The 20,347-nt window shown below is 40.9% G+C and overlaps 1 protein-coding gene across 1 annotated transcript in view; it reads left to right on the top strand.

Annotated features, from left to right (window-relative positions):
* Positions 1-20,347, top strand: part of PGAP2 (Post-GPI attachment to proteins 2) — a 254,282-nt gene that overhangs the window by 87,714 nt on the left and 146,221 nt on the right. The window contains exon 2 of the mRNA XM_067104744.1: positions 13,994-14,158. Within this exon, the coding sequence (XP_066960845.1) occupies positions 14,108-14,158 (51 nt within the window). The 5' untranslated portion in view covers positions 13,994-14,107. The remainder of the gene's footprint in view (positions 1-13,993; positions 14,159-20,347) is intronic.

The raw sequence follows: 20,347 nt of genomic DNA, 5'->3' as shown, positions 1-20,347 counted from the left end.
ATATCTTATTACAGGAAATCCCCAGTTATCGGCGGGGTTCCGTTCCCGACAGCGTGACAATAACCGAAAATCACCGACAACTGAAAATTGGAGATAATAGCGCCGATCTTTGGTTATCAGTGCTGATAACCAGGGATCAGTGCTGCTGATAACCAAGGATCAGTGCCAATAACCGGAGATCGGTGCCGATAACTGGGAGTCGGTGTCGAAAATCTGGTTATCGTCGTCGCTAGACAAGCCCCATAAAACTGGATCGCCGATAACTGGGGATTGCCTGTATACAAACACCAACATAACGAATATGCTTCTTTTCCAGGGATCTTTTAAAATGTATGCTTTAATTCACTGTATCCAATAATATTGTATGTATATTCTCATATTGCTTTTGTATAATAAATTGTGATCATACGTCTAGTTGTGAAATTAATCTAGCAATTTTTTTTGTTAATAGATGATGCTGGTCGTTTGGGGGCGTGTTTGTTTTGTGTAAAAGAAATTCAAGATTCTGTTTGCTATTTTCACAAGATTTCATCATAATACAAACTTTACGTATTTATCATTTAACGGCATAAAAATAGTAGTAATATGTGTTCATTCATGCCCATTAGTTTTGATTAAAATACTTTCTCTCCAATTGTAATTACAATCGTGTTTCATCCATGTTGCTGACGCACGATAATTTATAGTCATTAGCATAAGCTTCAACATTGTTTTCTCAGCTTCAGCTATAACTTGCAGCATAAATTTAGCAGTATATTTCCTTGCCAGTCTTTTATCTATCGCGAAGAAGGGTATAGTGTAAAAATGTATCAGTCCTATTCTACTTAACATCATTTGTACTATAACTACGGTAATTGTTTACTACCGTACGATGGTTGAAATACAAGCAAAACAACCGTTGTTTTCCGATTCGGCAAAACAACAGTTTCTCGTTCAGTTGTTTATGGCTGTATGCATTTACGCAAGAGTATAATGTTACTAACAATACTTTTATCATTCTTTTTTATGTTTTTAACTAGAAGATGGGATAAAGAGATGGAGGAAAAGAAGTTGGTCTGTTGTAATTTGGTCTCGCTTGATGCTGATTGTACGCTGCTGCCTGAGCCTGCTCAAAATTTAAAAATATTTTATAAATATTGTCTTACTGGTATTAATTGTTTACCCCATCGCAAAATCGAATTATCGTAAGGCGAATTATTGTAACTCGAGCATTACCTGGGTACCTGAGTATTTTAGTTTTATCACAAAAAGAGCATTTAGTCATGAAAATGACATGAAAATACAATAATTAGTGAATATTTCTTAGTGAAAAATACTGCGAATGGGTGAATTTTCAGTGAATAATGAATATATGCAGTAAACCCCCATATTCACAGTTTCACGATTCGCAGACTCACCTATTCACGGATTTCTCTATGGAACATATATATGCATTATCCACTGAAAATTCGCCCATCACGATATTTTTCACAGAGAAATATTCACTAATTACCGTTTTGATCTCATTTTCATGACTAAATGCACTTTTTGTGATAAAACTATTAAAATACTCGGGTAGTGCTTGAGTTACGATAATTCACCTCATAATAATTCAATTTTGCAATGGGGTAAGCAATTAATACCAATATGACAATATTTATAAAATATTTTTAAATTTTGAACAGGCGCAGGCAGTGAGACCAAATTACAAAAGACCAACTTCTTTTCCTCCATCTCTTTATCCCATCTTCTAGTTAAAAAAGTAAAAGAGAATGATAAAAGTATTGTTAGTAACATTACACTCTTGCGTAAATACGTATAGCCATAAACAACCAACCGAGAAACTGTTGTTTTGCTTATCACTGAATCGGATAACAACAGCCCTTTTTGTTGTATTTAAATCATAGTATGGTAATACACAATTACCGTAGGTTATAGTACAAATGACATTAAGTAGAATAGGACTGATATATTTTTACATTATACCCTTATTCAGTATGGATAAAAGATTGGCAAGGAAATATACTGCTAAATTTAAGCTGCAAGTTGTAGCTGAAGATGAGAAAACAATGTTCAAACTGCTGATGACTATAAATATCGTGCATCAGCACCATGGATGAAGCTCGACCATAATTAAAATTGGAGAGAAAGTATTTTAATCAAAACTACTGGGCATGAAAGAACACATTACTGCTATTTTTACGCTGATAAATGATAATACACAAAGCTCATGTTATGATGAAATCAAGTGAAAATAACGGATAGAATCTTGATTTTTTTACATAGGCAAATGCCCCCAAACAGCCAATGTCATTGACTCATCTATTAACGAAAAAAATCGCAAAATTAATTTGACAGTGTGACGTATTTAAGTTATATTTCGACTTAAAACACTTTGTATAACGGAAAAAAAAAATAACCTTGCCCCATATAAATAAAGTATCTAAGTTTCATTTACTTTAACTAGAAGTAAGAAAACTTTAACTAGAAGTAAGAAAACTTTAACTAGAAGTAAGAAAACTTTAACTAGAAGTAAGAAAACTTTAACTAGAAGTAAGAAAAGTGCTCTGAACTGAGTTAAACACTGCAAAATAAACCAAAACATTGATCGCTATGATCGCAGTTTATAATACAAAAGCAATATAAGAATATATAAAATATTATTGGATACAGTGAATTAAGGCATAATATTTTAAAAGATCCATGGAAAAGATGCATATTCGTTATGTTGGTGTTTGTATAATACAATATGTGAACATAGAGTACAGTATAATGTAGGCTACGCTACCGTATATGTATGCAATATACCATAGTGTAGGCTAAGCTAATTCTTGTTTGTTGTTCAATTTCTCTTTGTATTGACTTATCATAAGCCACACTGCATGAACCTCCAGAATTAGCTGGTATTTATAATTACTATACCGTGTATGTATAGAGTATACTTTATAGTGTAGGCTAGGCTACCATATATGTATTCATGGTACCGAATACCGTAGTGTAAGCTAGGCTATATTCGAGATACGTTATTTCCAACCTAACCCCATCGTAAGTAGGATAATACCTGTATAAGCATTTTTAGTTTTTTTTGTGTTTGAACTATCAAAATAGGCAGTTCTAAGTGTTTTTAGAAGGGTTCTAAGTATTTGCTAGCTCTAGCTATTCGCGGGGAGGGGGGGGGGAGCGGGCTGCGGGTGTGGTACGCATCCCCCGCAAATAGGGGGGTTTACTGTACCTGTTTTACATTTATATACAAAAATATAAATAGTAAGTCCATTAATACATTAATTTCTTTTAGCAACTAAAAAATTATTTTCCTAATTCTTTTGATAGTAGGCTGAATCAGCTGATTCTGAGAACGTAAACATTACAAATGGCAGACTTTCTTTTTTTTATACTTATTACGATTTTAATACAGTATGTCAGTATACTGATACAGTATAAATGGACTCTGTAAGTAAAATGCAGTTTCATTACCATTACCTTTATCTTAAATACAGCCGTAATAGCCTATTTGACTTTTGCAAATGGATACCAAGTGTAACACCTGGGCTAGCCTAGCTCTATAGTTCACACATAGCCTACACATTTTTATCTCGTATATAGTAATACAATATGGTAACAACTGGTAAGGAAGTTGCTGTATAAAAATACATTGATGGTCACAAAACCATGAAAAGCTGTGAGTAAACACAGGTAGGCTACCTGCATACTAAACTGTATCATTTACTAGGGAGAGAAAAAAGGGATTTTGACAAAGGAAAAATCTATTTCTGAGGAAGGTCCCATGTCACCCGGTGAAATTCCATTACAGCACGAATTTCTAGGTATAAAAATGCTAGATATACCAGAGAAAAAGAGCTTTCAGGAAAGCTGGGGTTACTACCCCAGTCGAGCGTCTTCTAGGAAGACGTCGGTATAAGGAAGGGTGAGTGAAAAACCACTACCACGGAAACATACTCGAAAGATCTCTCCTTATCAAAACCCCCGGAACAGAGCGGTGAGCCGTTACAGCCCCTACACTCAACACCCGCCAGGACGGCGACACCAGCGCCACCTACCTCATTCCATGCTAGCACTAACCCCAGACTTGGCATGTGCAAGAAGGGGGGGGGAAGCAATAGGTGAGTCAGGGAGGGTCACCGGGTGACACGGGACCTTCCTCAGAAATAGATTTTTCCTTTGTCAAAATCCCTTTTCTGAGTCCAGTCCCGTGTCAGCCGGTGAAATAGTGATAGAGAATCATGCCAAGGCTGCAACTACGAAAAAAAAAAGAGGGTAATCTGAAGAAAAAGGCATAAATTACGAAAATAGTTTTAATCAGGGAATCTCTTACATGTAGCAAGAACACTAAAACCTAAGGCACATCAAAAGACTTAATACTATGAAAAGTGGGGAAGTCCCGGCACGACGGGAGGAGGCCCCAAAAATACTTAACACTACTAAAGCATATTGAAATATGAAATTTGCATAAGATAAATGCATATACAATCTTAAAGCTACACACGTAAACTTAGGCTAAACACGTAAGAGACAAAATCAAATGGAAAATAAAATATACAGTACATATACATATATCTGGGGTACATGGAGCAAAAAATAAAAACCGTCCAGTACCCCACAAAGAAAAACAATCATAACATGTCAGATTACAGTTTCCACTCAACAGAGACAAGATACATCAATATGAGGAGCCAGGCAGTGAGGCATGATCAACCAGGAGGATAAGCAGAGAAGTAAATGAGGCAGGCGGGCGGGGGGAAAGGATAGGATAAGGATATGATTAGTTAAGGTGGGGAGATGACACTTCCCACAGCTATGGTAGAAAATTTCAGGGCTTGAGCGATTTTTAAATAGTGGCGTTTAAACACTAGAGGTGATTTCCAACCCGTATATTTAGATAGTTCTGAGAAGTCCATATTATGAAAGTAATTAATGGAAGTAGCAACTGCTCGAATATCATGAACCTTAGGAACTGAATCTGGGTTGGCCTGTTTAATAAAATACAGAATTTGTTGTCTTATAGCATTCAGTGAAAGAGTACCACCTTTCTCCCTGATAAAAAGAGGACCCGACTTACTCTGTGGAGTTCTTAAAAGGTAAGATTTAAGTGTATAAACTGGACATAAAGACTGGTCTTGTGGAAGGGGCACCACCTTCCAAGGAGACCACCTGTCTTGTGGGTCTTCGTTTTTGGCTAAAAATCTAGGGTCAGGGGAAAGGAGGACCTCTCCGGACGGGAGGAAGTTCACAAAATTATCACCTCTAGTGAGAGCCGACAGCTCTGAGATTCTAGCACCTGAAGCCAAGCTAATCAGAAATAATGTCTTCCTTAACAGATCCTGATAAGAGCATTGAAAGTTGTCCATCTCTGATGCTAACTTAAGGACGTCATTGAGAAACCACGTAACAGAATGTGGGCGTGATACTGGTCTCAGACGAGCGCATGCTCTGGGGATAGATGAAAAATAGGAATCTGTAAGGTCGATTTTAAAGCCGTATAGAAATACTTTCTTCAGGGCTGACTTGACTGTGGTAATAGTGGCCGGAGCAAGGCCTTTCTCAAACAGTGATCTAAAGAAAGAAACTCCTAAATTAGTCGTCATGATTTTGGCTTCAGATGCTTTCAGGAAGGAGGCTAATTTTTTTGACTGCTGAGTCATACTGTCTAAGAGTAGAATCTCTTTTATCTGATTCTAAAAACAGAGTGTTGACAGGGTCAATGTTTGCTCCTTTTGGGCTGCGAATTTTATAAAGTCCATAAAACTAGGGCATTCTGAATTCTTGAGGAAGCTGACACAGTCTTGGTTTGTACTGTCTGGGTCAGTATGGGCTTGGGAATCCGAAGACTCCATAATCCCAGTTCCTGAAGAAGAGGGAACCAATTGCTCTTGGCCAATAGGGGCTACTAGGGCTGGTTGACCTTTGAATGTCCTGAGTTTGTGTAATACTTTCAGCAGTAAATTTATTGGAGGGAACAGATAAATTTTCTCCCAATTGTTCCAATCTACTGTCATTGCGTCTGTGGCGTAACGCCTGAGGGTCCAGGTTGGGGGCCACATAACAGGGGAGCTTGAAGTTGCTCTCCGTTGCGAACAGATCCACTTGGAGACCCGGAACCCGGCGGCAAATCCATTTGAAAGACTCCCCGTCCAGGGACCACTCCGTCTCCAACGGAGTAGTCCTGGACAGGGAATCCGCCACCACGTTCCGCACCCGCTAGGTGGGTGGCTGACAGGTGCCAGCCGTGCTTGTTCGCCAGGGAGAAGATAGCAACCATTACTTGGTTTACTCGACCTGATTTGGAGCCGCCCCTGTTGATGCAATGAACTACCACTGCGCTGTCCAATACCAGCCTGATATGAATCGGTTGGGGCGGATTTTCTTCAGAGTTAGAAAGACCGCCATAGCTTCCAGGGTGTTTATATGGAACTGCTGAAACATTGTGGACCACGTTCCTTGTACTTTTGTTTTGGTGAATATCCCCCCAGCCGCTTAGGGAAGCGTCTGTGTGAACAACTAGTGCCGGAGGGGGAAATTGAAGCGGAACTGTTTTGGACAGGCCTCTGACTGTGGTCCAAGGCCGCAGTCTTGTTTTTAAGATTCGAGGAATAGAGGAGACCTTGTCTCTGAGCTTGACATTGGCTCGACTCCGCCACACTCTGTTTATGTCTTTTAAGTTTCGCTTTTAAGAGCAGGTCTGTCACTGAGGCAAATTGAAGAGACCCAAGGACTCTTTCTTGGGATCGGCGGGATGCCGATTGATTTTTGAGAAATTTCCTGGTGAGAGATGCTATCTCTTTCCTCTTGGGAGGCGGGAGAGATAACGTGTGAGAGGACAGATCCCACTGGAGACCCAGCCACTGAAACCGGGACTCCGGAGTCAGGCGGGACTTCTCTCTGTTCAGTTGAAAACCTAACGACTCCAGGAAATTGATGACTATGGACGTAGCCTTCTGACACTCCGGAACTGTTGGTGCCCAAATTATCCAATCGTCTAGGTACGCTGCTAGGGATATCCTCGGGACCGGAGTTGTTGCACTACCGTGTCCGCCAGCTTGGTGAATACCCTGGCGCAATGTTTAGACCGAAGGGCATGACCCTGAAGGAGTAGGCTTGATTCCCGAGTCTGAAACCGAGGAACTGAGAGAAGTTCCGGCGCAATCGGGACGTGATAATAAGCGTCTGAAAGATCGATAGAGGTGGTGACGGCTCCACGCGGAAGTAGAGTCCGTACCTGAGCTACCGTAAGCATGCGAAATTTGTCGCATTTTATGTAGAGATTTAGACGCGACAGATCCAGGATCACTCTTTGCTGATCGGAGTCTTTTTTGGGAACAGTGAATAACCTGCCTTGAAACTTTAGGTGCCTTACTTTCTTTATTGCTTGTTTGTTGAGCAATTCTGTCACGTAATCCTGTAGGATTGATGTGGGTGGCTGGTAAAATCTGGTTAGAGGAGGAGGGTTCTTGATCCAGCTCCATCCTAGTCCTTTGGACACAATGCTGTGTGCCCAAGGGCTGAAGGTCCATTGGTCCCTGAACCAATACAGGCGACCACCTACCTGTGTTCTCTCAGTGGGAGGGAGCGGGTTTGTTCCCTCTACCACGTCCAGGCCTTCCTCTTGGGGTGGTGTTGGGTTTTCCTCTATGAGGGGCTTTGCCTCTTCCTCCCTTGCAACCCTATTAAGGCCGTGAAAGTATCCACGGCCCTCATAGGTGGGGTTGTATGCTGGTGAGCCACATACGAGGGCAGCAAGGGAATGAGCTGGTTGGACCAGCACATATTGTTGGGGTGAGCCTTGGAGGTGGAGGGCTGTGCCACTGCCGAGACCGGGACGGCTTGAACTACCGCCTGATGGTGGGGCCTCTTATGTCTCCTGAAGCGTTTGCCTCCTCTCGTCTGGGGCCGCCAGATTCTGGGGTCTTGCGCTTATAGGCAGAAATGCCCCAGCGAGCGCAGACTCTGGTTGGCCCGTGTAGCCTCAGCCATAACGGGATGTAACCTCTTCTTCTGGGAAGAGGTTAGGTCCCCAGATCGAGCTTTTAACGAGCTTGTTAGGCTCGTGACGGATAGTGGCATCAGCAAAAATGAATTTTCTGCATTCCAGTCTGGCCATGATGAACTCGAACAAGTCAGACTGAAAGCCAGCCAGCAGGGACTTAGCCAAGACTTGAAAAAATGGCTCGTCCGAGCAGGAGGAGACGGCAGTAGCTTCAGTAAGGCAGACGGAGTTCAAGGACCGGGCTAACTTAGTCCGGGCATCAAACTCCGCCTTTAGCAAAGATTCCGGCAGCTTGGGAGCTGTTCACTGAACTGTGAGGAAGCACAGAAGGGGTCCAGTTTCCCAACAGTGAAAGTGGACGGGGCATCCACCCAGAACTCATCACTTCCTGGGAATACCAGGAAGTAGGGTCTGTTTCCCTCAGCTGCGGTAACGGATTACCTTCAAAGCACGCTCGGGCCGTAGCCAGAGCGACTTTGTTCAAGCAAGGGGTGGGAAGATTGTCTCCCAGGGCAAACATTGTGAAGTTGCCCTTGAAAGGAGTCAACTTTGTATTTTCTGCCTGCCACTCCGTCCAGAGTGCGCAGGAGAGCTGATTGAGCTTGGTCCCTAGGGACGATGACAGTCTCCCTAGGAACCTTGTCTGACCGAACCCATGCTTCCTCCGTTAATCTCACGAAGCCTGGGTAGGGGGCAAGAGATCGGGGGAAGAACTCCAATTCCTCCAACCGTCTCGTGCCAAGACCTTCAACTGTAAGTTTGCCATCATGTTGGATGGCCCGGAGGCTAAACGCCAAGGGTTACCGACATCGAACGGCGGGAGGTCCGCAGTGTCGGGATGACATACTGTGGTTCGGCTGGGGTGGGTGAGCCATTCCCGCCAGTATGTTATCATGACTGGCCAACTTTTGGAGATCTTGGTCAAATCTCGTGTCAAAGGTCCTCCGTGAACCTTTTAAAGTTGGTTGGCAAAGGCCTGTGCGTCAAAGGCAGGCTGGCGAGGAGGGCTTGGTTTTGCAGCCCTCTTACTCGCGCCTTTGCCGGAGGAACCAGACTTGCTCCCGGAGGCTACAGGTCCTGAGACCTTAGCCTTCGACGGGGAAGGGCGTGCCTTCTTGGAGGTCGAGGACTTATAGCCCTTCGCCTTCCATGAAGTCTTCAACTTCAACTTGGGGATAGCAGATGGAGCTCTATCACCCAAGGAGGAAGACTTCACAAAACCTGCAAATGAAGAAATGGATGAAGCTGGGGAGTCAAAAGAGGGGCCCGCCCCAACAACCTCACCTACCTCACCACTTACCACCTGGTCCTGTTCAGTATTCATAGGTTCCAGGTCTAAGATCTAATGGCGGCAACATCCTCCGAGACCTCGGCGTAGAGGATATCCACTTGGGGTGGCTGGGTCGCATCCCGGATCTGCTGGATGATGGGGTGGCAAGATCTTCTGGCACTGCGGCCGCCACCCGTGCGCCCGGGTAAGAGCAGGTCCCTCAACCTGGCATCGAGGACGTAGGGCTTCCCGACGGAACATTCCTGCCAAACCCAGCCACCCAGGCCGGAGGGATTCCAAGGCAGACTTCTTGGAAGACTTCGTCCGCCTGTAAGAAAACCAGCAATTAGCCAAGAACGAAAAAACAGTCCGGGAACCACATAAACAATATACAATATGAGGAGCATAAAGCGGAGGAAGACTGTCACTTACCGACTCATCCTGGACGGTTGTGCAGAGAGCAAAGCAAACCTCACAACCATCAGGGTGCCAAACAACCAGGTCATCCAGCGGACCGCACAACCAGCGTGGGTCCGGCACACTACGTGACCGTAGGGTTGTTGGAGGGAAGCGGTACACCCCGGCTCCTCACAGCGAACAGTCTGTAAGTAGAAAAAGTACATGAACCCACCACTCTAAGCAATCTAAAGCCGGCAAGGCCGGAAACTCAACTACAACCGGAATACTCCGGCGGAGAAGAACTCCCTTATTATAAACTGGGCCAATAAGCTCTAAAATACACAGAGTGGAAGGTAAAAGTTTCAGACCCGGAATACTCCGGGAATGAAGGAATGAGACAACCAGGAACTAACCATAAGGGCTGCCAGTAAAAATAACGGGCGGAGCCCCAGGTGTAGAACCGGACTCACGTATATATAAATAAAGGAGAGTACTCCTGTTAGATAAACACACTTATCTAAAATCAATATTCATAAACAATAACATTAAACAAGTGATGGTAAGAACTCCAGAGACCGGAGGGATCCGCTCCCTTATATAATATAAAAATCCCTTTCTCCCTTACTTCCCGCCGGAGAAACAAGGTGGGCAAGATGCTCGTATGTTCATAACATAAGCCGGAGCAAATATATATTACCCTAGCCAAGTAACCCGACGGGGAGAAAAGAGGTATGGGATAGAGTGTCGAACACGTTCGAGTAAACAAACCACCAACACCAACACAGCGATGCTAGGGACTGTATGGGAGGAGCGAATCCCTCTACCAAAATGGAGGAGTCCCTGAACTCGGAGAAAACGCCATCTAGCGTCACCCGCACGAGTAGAGCAAGGCTGGAGGGGTGGGAGGGGGGGGGGGTGGAGTAGGGGAGAGAGGTAGGCTACGAAGAAAGGGAACAGGAGACAGGGGGAAAAATATCACCCGCTCAACTGCACACATACACCACTCCAAGAATAATGAAACTTGGGAGGGTGGCCTACTACTACTGGAAGCTACCCAGCCCGATGCCCGACTCCTTCCTAGGCGAAGCCTAATAGGGACCTAACCTAGTATAGGCTAGGAAAATGGAAGGAGTGCAAAGGGAGGAGGAAGCAACAGGGAGAGAAATTTTGTGCCGAGAACCAACCGGGATCGAGAAGAGGGGGCAAGGAGGCGACTAGCCTAGAGGAAACACATCCAAAGAACTCTATTCCCCCAAATGGAAGGAAGAGAACTAAGGGGCTCACTCTGCCCACCAAAAACGACCCCGGAGGAAACAGCAACCAAAACTCCCTCAACCTGAACTCTCACACCCAGGGCAAGGGATGGAAGCAAAACAAGCCTACTCCACAAAATAACCATCACACATAAAAATAAAAACAAAAATGTGCTCAATAGGGAGCGTAGCCTACCTCGGGAAGCGGTTAGATCTGAGGCTGCCGCCACAGAGGTAAACCACCAAAAATAAGGTAAATAAAATAAAATAAAATAAAATAAAAAGAGAGCACCATCTCCAAGAATAAAATAATTAGCCTAATACAGACCAAAAATAATAAGGAACCCAACCTGGGGGGGGTACCTGGACAGGGCATCACCCTCACAAAGGCCGACAGGCCAATGAAACGTAATTCGAAAAAAAGGGGGGGCCACCGCAAGGAAACCACCAGGAAGGGAACCATGGGGCAAAAAATCTATCTATAACGACAAGGAGACAACTCCAACAGAAAAGAACTGAAGGAGTCGCCTCATGATCGACATGGCTGGCGGGGGACGCCGTGGCGTCATAATAAGATCTCAATATTTATGAAAATACGAGACCATAACAGCCAAAAATAGAACAAAACCCCACAAGAAGATGGTACTTAACTTGGAGATGGTAAAGCTGCTCGATGACATGGCGAAAGATGAAAATAAATCCAAAAAAAGGAGACGAGCACACAAAAGAAAAGGTCGCAATCACGTGCTAGAAAATGGAATGAGGTAGGTGGCGCTGGTGTCGCCGTCCTGGCGGGTGTTGAGTGTAGGGGCTGTAACGGCTCACCGCTCTGTTCCGGGGTTTTGATAAGGAGAGATCTTTCAGTATGTTTCCGTGGTAGTGGTTTTTCACTCACCCTTCCTTATACCGACGTCTTCCTAGAAGACGCTCGACTGGGGGTAGTAACCCCAGCTTTCCTGAAAGCTCTTTTTCTCTGGTATATCTAGCATTTTTATACCTAGAAATTCGTGCTGTAATGGAATTTCACCGGCTGACACGGGACTGGACTCAGAAATAGGGGATTTTTTTTAATGGTGTATTCATGCAGTATATTTTGTTCTAAATATGGGAAAAAGGTAGATAATTGCCTTTTGCATAAAGTTTTCGGTTTAAAGTGCGATGGTTGTTGCTTATAAGCATACTGAGTGTTTACAATTATGTGGTATTGATAAGGTTAGGTGAGGACGGGTACAAAGTTGCCTTTCAACGCCCCCCTAGATTTTTGTACTCGCCATTATTTGGATTTTGCCGTTATCCAGTGGACCTTTGGCTCTATTATCTCGGATAATTAAAGGATTGCTGTATAGCACTTTTGACGCGAGAGATAAATGCGGATGCTGACCCTTTCAAAGCTTGACAAGACTGAACAAGATCAATTCCTTGTGGTCCACCACACGAGATGTAAGCTTGGTCACTAGCCTTTGTGCGTCACTTTTCGTGACCCCTCTACATGTGGAAACAGATGACCATGCATAGTGTGAAAAAGTATGGTATTTTAATTTATTACTTTTTTCTTTTGTATGATGTCTACATCTGTTATTGGTAAGCTAAGGGATTGAATTTAGATGATGTCTACACCTGTCATCAGTGTGCTAAAGAGTTGCGATAAACTTCGCAATTTCATAGCCAAGTTTTTGTATGACATTTATACCTTCAGGAAAAACAACAAGAACAACAATGATAATGATAATAGCAATGTAGGGAGTCCTTGGTTAACGGTGGCATCGGTTAACAGTGTTTCAGTTTTATAGCACTTGGCTAACGACGACGTTAACCAGATTTTCGGCACTGGTAAACGGTTTATCAGCGTTGTAATTGCCATTTATTCAGTTAATGACGATTTTCAGTAACCAGCACTCAGCCGATAACCGAACCCCGCTGTTAACCGGGGATTCCCTGTAATGCATTGATAAGGAATGCAGTATACACGAACATTATTACATATACTAAAGGTCATAAATATTAAGTTCACTAAAAACAATTATTGAATTGATTTTTCTTGTGGTGTTTGTACAATATCTCTGCAAAGAGGAGAGATAACTTAGAAATATTTTTAATAGTTAAAATGTAATGGATTTCAAACAGAAATTCTATGCTGATAACACTACAAACACTGTACTGTATATAGTTTCACAAAGAAATCCTATGATTGCATAAACAGGAATGAACTCAGACTGAACCCCTAGGGACAGGACACATGATATCCAGTCATTGCATTTGAAAACTTCCAGCACATATCATGCGATAATCCATGATATTTGAACGAATTTTGTGGGAAAACATTCAAATCACTTGAATGGGCCATAAATGACTGGGGCAGGTCTTATGGCAACACTCACACCTCGACTCAGTGACTGAGGTAAAATAGTCTGTCAAGAGATTTCATTGGGGAAGGTACTACATCTACCAGTCCCAGGACATCTCATATATATTTGCCTGTAAATATGCTCAGTGATTTTTGCTGGTTTTAATTCTTATCTTTTATGATATGTGAGCTGTAATTGTCATTTTTTAAAATAAAGTACAAAATATTATTATAAAGAACATGTATAACGTGCTAAAATTAGCTGGTAATGTTAAGTGTGTCTCAGAAAAGAGGGCCCCACGCAGGGTTGGAAATATTCACTTTCAACTTCATGTGGCAGGTATAGAGATTTTTTGAGAATTTTTTTTTATACAGAACATCGGGTATAAGTGTATCTTCCTCTTTCTGCTGATGACCCTTTTTTAAAACTGGCAGATGTTAAAGCTGGCAAAGTCATGGGGTTTTGGTGATGTATTCATAGGCCAGGCAATTAGGGTTAAACAAAATTATTCAGGATAGACAATACACTTGTACTGGGTTAAGTGAAAGATTCTGTACTTTTAAATACACTGAAAATACATTATGAAATTACCCACCTACTGTAAAGATCTAAAATTTTCCATAAACCATCAAGCAACCTGACTGAGTAATTGGGATAATAAGCAGACCAGTGTACAATATTATGTTTTGCTTCAAAGGTTTCCGAAGAAGAATTGCATTACCTTATTAATTCTTTAACCCCACAGGTCCCTAACTACTTGCCTTCAATATCTTCAGCCATTGGGGAATTTGTTCCTCAGAGGTACATATGGAGAGCAGCCATTGCCGTCCACTCTGCCCCCAGGTTTCTCTTAGCAGCCATGTACAACAGTTTTATGAAGCGAATCCTTTCAAATGCTGGTGACTACCAGGTATGTAGTGCTGTTATTATTTTTATGCGTTAGCATACAGTAATCCTTCATTTAGCTGGATTGCCATTATCTGGAACTTAACATTTTCCAACACACCCAGACCAGTACTGTATGATGTATAGAAATTTTGAAAAATTTGAAAAACCACCCTCCGATGGTTGGCAATGCTGTGCAGCCTCAAGAAAATGTTGGTAACACTGCCTACACTCAGACTGACTGGGAAAGGGTTTTAGGGGAGGCCTCAAGAAGTTTCTAGTGTGACAATGTTGGGGTTGTTGTTGGATGGCTTGCTGCCATGGAGAGGAGGGGCCGTAAGGCTGGATATAGGAAGGCTCAGAGAAAGGGTTGCTTTGGAAGGTGGGTGGAGTGGAACTGGGGAGCAGTTTCTACAGGTGGCAGTAACACACCCTCCTTCACTTTTTTATTAATGTTTTATGCTACAGTATTGTCGCTTATATTTTTGCTGTATTTTCTCATTATTTTTTCAAACCAATATATGAATGTAGCCCTGTGTGTAGGCTACGGGAAGAAGAGAGAGAGAACTGAGGTTATGTTTACATCAAATTCTAAGAACAGTAATTTTTTTATCTATATTTTATGCTACAGTACTATTATTGTATATAGTTTTACTGTATTTTCTCATTTTGTATTCTTTCAAGCCAAAAGACAAATGCATTACAAGTAATTATGTATGCAAAAACTATTCCATGCATTGTCGGAGAACTTGCTTAAAAGCTTTTAGGTTTTGTGTGAAAATTATGATGTTTTATGAAATTCAGATTTTAAATATTTTTGCAGTGATTAGAAATGAACCATCAGCAGTGATAAAATATTCTCTTGTGTACTGTTACAATATGTGTGATAATAGAGTCATCTAAACTTGTAATGAAGTATGGCACAGTAAATCAGGCAAAGCAGAAAATATGGCAACACGTACCTACACATGCACGCACACTCATTCGATGGCATTGTGAACCTCCTGGGTTTGTTTAGTTTTGTGTTTTTATGTTTACGGTACAGTAATTGATATTTCATTGAAGGATATGTACAGTACTGATATACAGTAGAGAGAGAGAACTGAGGCATGTTTACATTAAAGCCTAATACAGTAACGCACACACTCTTACACTATTTTGTTTATATTTTGTGCTGTATATCCTCGTTTATATTTTTACTGCGTTTTCTCATTTTTTTATTTTTAGAAACCAGATTATAAATGCAGTCAAATCTGTGTACATACATATGCACACACATTCCATGCTGTCGATGAACTTGGTACAGCCTGTTTGGTTTTGTCATGCCTACATATGAAATAAGCATTTTAAATATTTTTACAGTGATTATAGATGAACTATCAACAGCGATAAAATATTCTCTTGTGTACTGTTGTGTGTTAATCATACCTAGAATCAACTAAACTTGTAAAAAAATCAGTACAGCAAATCAAGCAACGCAGAAGAAAAATTGTAACATACGTATATATGGACGCAGTCATTCGATGGGGTCGTGAACTTCTTGGAGGGTTAGTTTCGTATTTTTATGTTTATGATACAATAATTCATATTTCATTAAAGGATATGTACATTTACTGAGAGAGAAGGGGGGTGAACTAAGGTATGTTTGCATTAGCAAACAAACGAATTGGAAAACAGCTGTTTTGTGATTTAGAGGGATTTTACTGTAACATCAAGTATATTAGTTTACCTAACAAAGAGTATGTTAGTTTACCTTTTTATACCTGTCTTACATTATGTACAAAAGTAAAAATAATAATTCCACTAATACATTCATTTCTTTTAGCAAGTGATAAATTATTTTCTTAATTCTTTCAGTATTAAACTCAATCAGCTGATTCTGAGAATGTGAATTTTACAAATGGTGGGACGTTTTCTTTTTTGTACTCATTACGATTATACAGTAGTACAGTATATATCAATATATTAATACTGTATAAATGGATTCTGTAAGTAAAATAAGTTTCATTACCATTACCCTTATCTTGAATACAGCAGTAATAGCCTATTTGACTTTTGCTAATGGATACTATGAGTGTAACACCTGGGCTAGCTTAGATCTATAGTTCACACACAGCCTACACATTTTTATCTCATGTATGGTAATACAATATGATACCAACTGGAAAGGAAGTTGCTGTACAAAAATATTTTAATGGTAATAAAACCATGGTAGGCTGTGGGTAAACACAGGTAGGCTACCTGCTAGCGACTGTTACATGTACTAGAGAGAGCAAAAGAAGGGTGTTACAGATATGGGAAAAAAGATGAATAATTGCCTTTTGCATAAAATTTCCAGTTTAAAGTGAGATCGTTGTTGTTTATAAGCATACTAAGCTTTTGCAGTTATGTGGTACAGTATAGACAAGGTTAGGTGAAGAAGGCTATGGAGTTCCCCTTCAACACCCCTCAAGTTTTTTGCTCACCATTATTCGGATTTTGCCAATATCCAACAGACCCTTGGCTCTATTAATTTGGATAATTGAAGGATTACTTATATATATTATGTGTGTGTATATATATATATGTGTTTGTGTGTGTATGTATCACACATTACCACAGGTGAAGAATAAGAAACGGGTAAAGGTCCATTTGAAAATTTGATCGACTTTATTTCACAAGCACACTTGACAAAGGATTGATACAGAGCAAGAAGTCACAAATATAAATGCTGTAGTGAACAGTCTTGATCATTTCATTTTGTTAGAGACTTTACATACCCACCCACAGGTATTCATCAAGTAGGATAGGGTTTTCAAATAATTGAATTTAGCTAAAATCACAGTATAGTTGACAAGTGTGTTAGGAACTGATAAACATCTTAACCATAGGCAACCTCAGATCCACACCTGACAGGTGTCAGGAAAAAGCCTATGGTTGGTATGTTTATCAGTATTTACCCCCTGAGAGTATATTGTGATTTTATCCAAATGAGTTTTCAAAGGCCAACATTACCTTGACACCTTAAATGTGGGTGGATATGTAGTCTCTAAAGGTTGTGTATGTATGGGTCAGTACTGTATCCTGGTACACATATTTATTTGTGACTTTATACTCTCAATCAGTCCATTGTCAATGGCTTGGAAATAAAGTCAAAATTGGTATCTAATTCATAAATGAAGAACAGTTTTAAAAGTGATATGCATAATTAAATATATATAATATACAGGATATATATATATATAATATATATGCATATATATATATAGTATCAATGTTATATATATATATATATATAAGTTATATATGTAGTATATGAATATAAGAAGCTATAAAACACTATTTGAACGTTCAAACTTGTGATATTTATGAGCACTTCCTTCTGTCCCCTGTTCACTGAAAAAAATGGACAGATGGTTTTACAGGAGTATATGTTAGTAATGCACATGTCCAGGTGAAGGTGTCCCACGATGGTATGCTGCAAAGGCTCTTTTCCAAGAAGGATAAAATAATGGCTCTTTCCTTAGTGGTTTTGGGCCATAATATTAACCTGGCTTTTGCAATTTTGTCATTCATGTTTCCTGGAGCACCTGTTTGAGAAGAGGTTTAATGATTAGCCCCTGATTTCATTCTTTCAATATCCTCCTGAGCATTCTACCATATTGTTGGTTTGATTGATGATAGCAGAGTCCAGCATCTTTCTTTGTACTTGACTGCTACTTTGAAAAACCTTTGCCCCTCTCATGGCATAACCAGTCCAATTTATGGAATGCCTCAGTGGTCATTATGAAGAAAAATATCTTCCTCTTGTCAGGCTCCACTCTTGCCCAGATTCTTTTGTGCTCTGGAAGTCTTTGCCATTCAGAGGGACCAGCTTCTCTCCCATTGATAAAGGACAGCACAGTTGCTCCATGGAATACTTGTAAACTGAGATGCTTCTTCCCTTGTTTATTCTGATATGTTATGCCCTGAGAGTTCAGGGATATTGATATACATGATATGCCTTACATTATAAAACAATTTACATATGTACAGTAAGACAAATAAAAAAGAATATCATCTGAGAGGATTATGGCGGAGATTGTCTAAGCCTGGTAGTGTCAGGTGCAGTGGAATCAGAATTGGACATCTCTTCTGGAATGATAAGCCTTTCTTGCAGTGTGCATTTATTTCAGTGTATAGTAATAAATATAAAAGTTTTAAATTATCAAATATTACATTACAAATTTATAAAACACAACAACAGTGGTCAAACAAAACAAAAAAGTGAAGAATTCTACTTCTCGGTTAAGTGATGGCAGGTGGTGATTGAAACTCATTTTTCATGAAGCTGTAAATCATATTTTAGCTTGCATGTTTTTTTCATCTGTTGATCGTTTACAAATCTCCTTGTAAAAGGTTAGATTCATCTTGAGTTGTTCTGAACCTTCATGAAAACTTTCCACATTATGGGTCCTCCTTTCCTGGTCATTGCCAGTTCTTGTTCTGTGTGATCAAAAGCCTGTGACAAGCTATAGCACTTAATGCCATTTTTAATCTTTGGGCTGATCCAGAGATAATCCTCAATCATCTGCTGCTCCAGCTCAATGAGGTCGTGCTTCTGATAACTCCTATCCATGGGATTGCTGTCAGCTCTGCAGCACCCTCAGCTTCCACCTCCAGGTTGAACTTCCTGAAAAGTTAATGAACAATTTTTCCGGTTAGAGCAGAAGCCCACCATTTTCAAAGCCCATGAAAGTCCATCACAAAAATTTGGCACTCAGTTTCTTCCAGGCCCCATTCAAATTGGATTCAATTAACTTCTCATCCCAAGCAACTCTCAGTTTCTTGACAGTGTGATAAAATATCATTAAAATCCAAACTTGCTTGACATCCATCTTGTTTTACTATTAGGGAAGGTGGCTGAGACAGATTAAAATGTCCTTTTGTACTAGTAAGCCTGGTCCATCGGTTAAAAGTGATGTTGGTGGAAGGTCAGACAACCTAGGACCAACATTGGGATAAATCTCAAGGTTTTCCAGTGGGGTGACCAGGGTCATGTGTCTGACACCAGCAAGACCTAAAATTGCAGACCCTTCTCATATCAAATACTTTATCTGCTGGCAAAATTTGCCTGAAATTAAAACCTGAGACCTTGAAGATAACATCAGTGACCCAGGCTACCTTTGGGGCCTTCCAAATATGGAGTTAAGGACAGTCTTGTTTCCAGAGTGCCCTTGGATTTTCCTCAAAATAGACTAACAAGTAGGTTAAGCTAGGCCTCCCAAGTCACCACTAAGGATAGGGTTACCCTCATCAAAGTCAGTCTCATCCTCACTGTCTTTATGGGCTGGTGCTCTTCTCCTTGAAGAATAAGTCCAGTCATACACTTCCAAAATGGCTCTTAACCATCCACAAGGCCTGGATCACTAGTATAACCACCATCCCTCAATGATCTCAGCCAAACAACTTAGGGTTCAGTTGCTGATGCTGATCATGGTCTGCATGCTTAGCAGCCATCACCTTGATCTTTATTACAAGCAAATTTCTCAGCTTGAGACTTGAAATGCTTAAAACAGCCTCTGCTGGTAAGCAAATGGACCATTGATACCTGTGCCTTCAAGTCTACACCTGGCAAACTCCCCTCAACCACCTTTTAATCAAATCAATGGATGCTGAAACATTTATTTGAAACAGTATTGAAAATGGCTGTAAATTCATCATTGAAACACCACCTTTCAAGTGTTATAAAACAATGTTCCTTATCTTTAACTATTGACCCTGAACACCTGCTGGAAAATTGAAGTGATGCTGATTTTATAAGAGCATCTCACCTGAAGAAAAAATGTTAAGCCTTAACAGCCCACTAGACTGGGCATTTTTCAATATGACTTGTAAAAATTAGGGAACCTGCTGTTCTCTAATCTCTGAGGACCAGGTTGGAGATCCTGGTTAACTGACTATAAAAAGAATATGAACCAAATATGACGTTAACAGATTTTTGTCAGCAGTAAGCCAGTTTATTGGCGCTGATCTCTCCTTAATGGCATGTTAATGGTTAATTGGGCTGAGTGGATCATAGGATTTGGCATCATAACTGCCATTTATATTGGTTAACAGAGATTTTCAAGTTGCCAGCACTGAGTCAATAACTTAGCGGGCGCCATTAACCGGGACTGCCTGTGAATAAGTAAAACAGTGCAGTATCACAATGTTTATCCAGTAGCTAAATCCTGTATCATTGAAAAGAAATGAC

Source organism: Macrobrachium rosenbergii, chromosome 6 (assembly GCF_040412425.1).
Source record: "Macrobrachium rosenbergii isolate ZJJX-2024 chromosome 6, ASM4041242v1, whole genome shotgun sequence".
NCBI lineage: Eukaryota > Metazoa > Arthropoda > Malacostraca > Decapoda > Palaemonidae > Macrobrachium > Macrobrachium rosenbergii.
The sequence above is the reverse complement of the archived record's forward strand: the minus strand, read 5'-3'. Positions and strand labels throughout refer to the sequence as shown.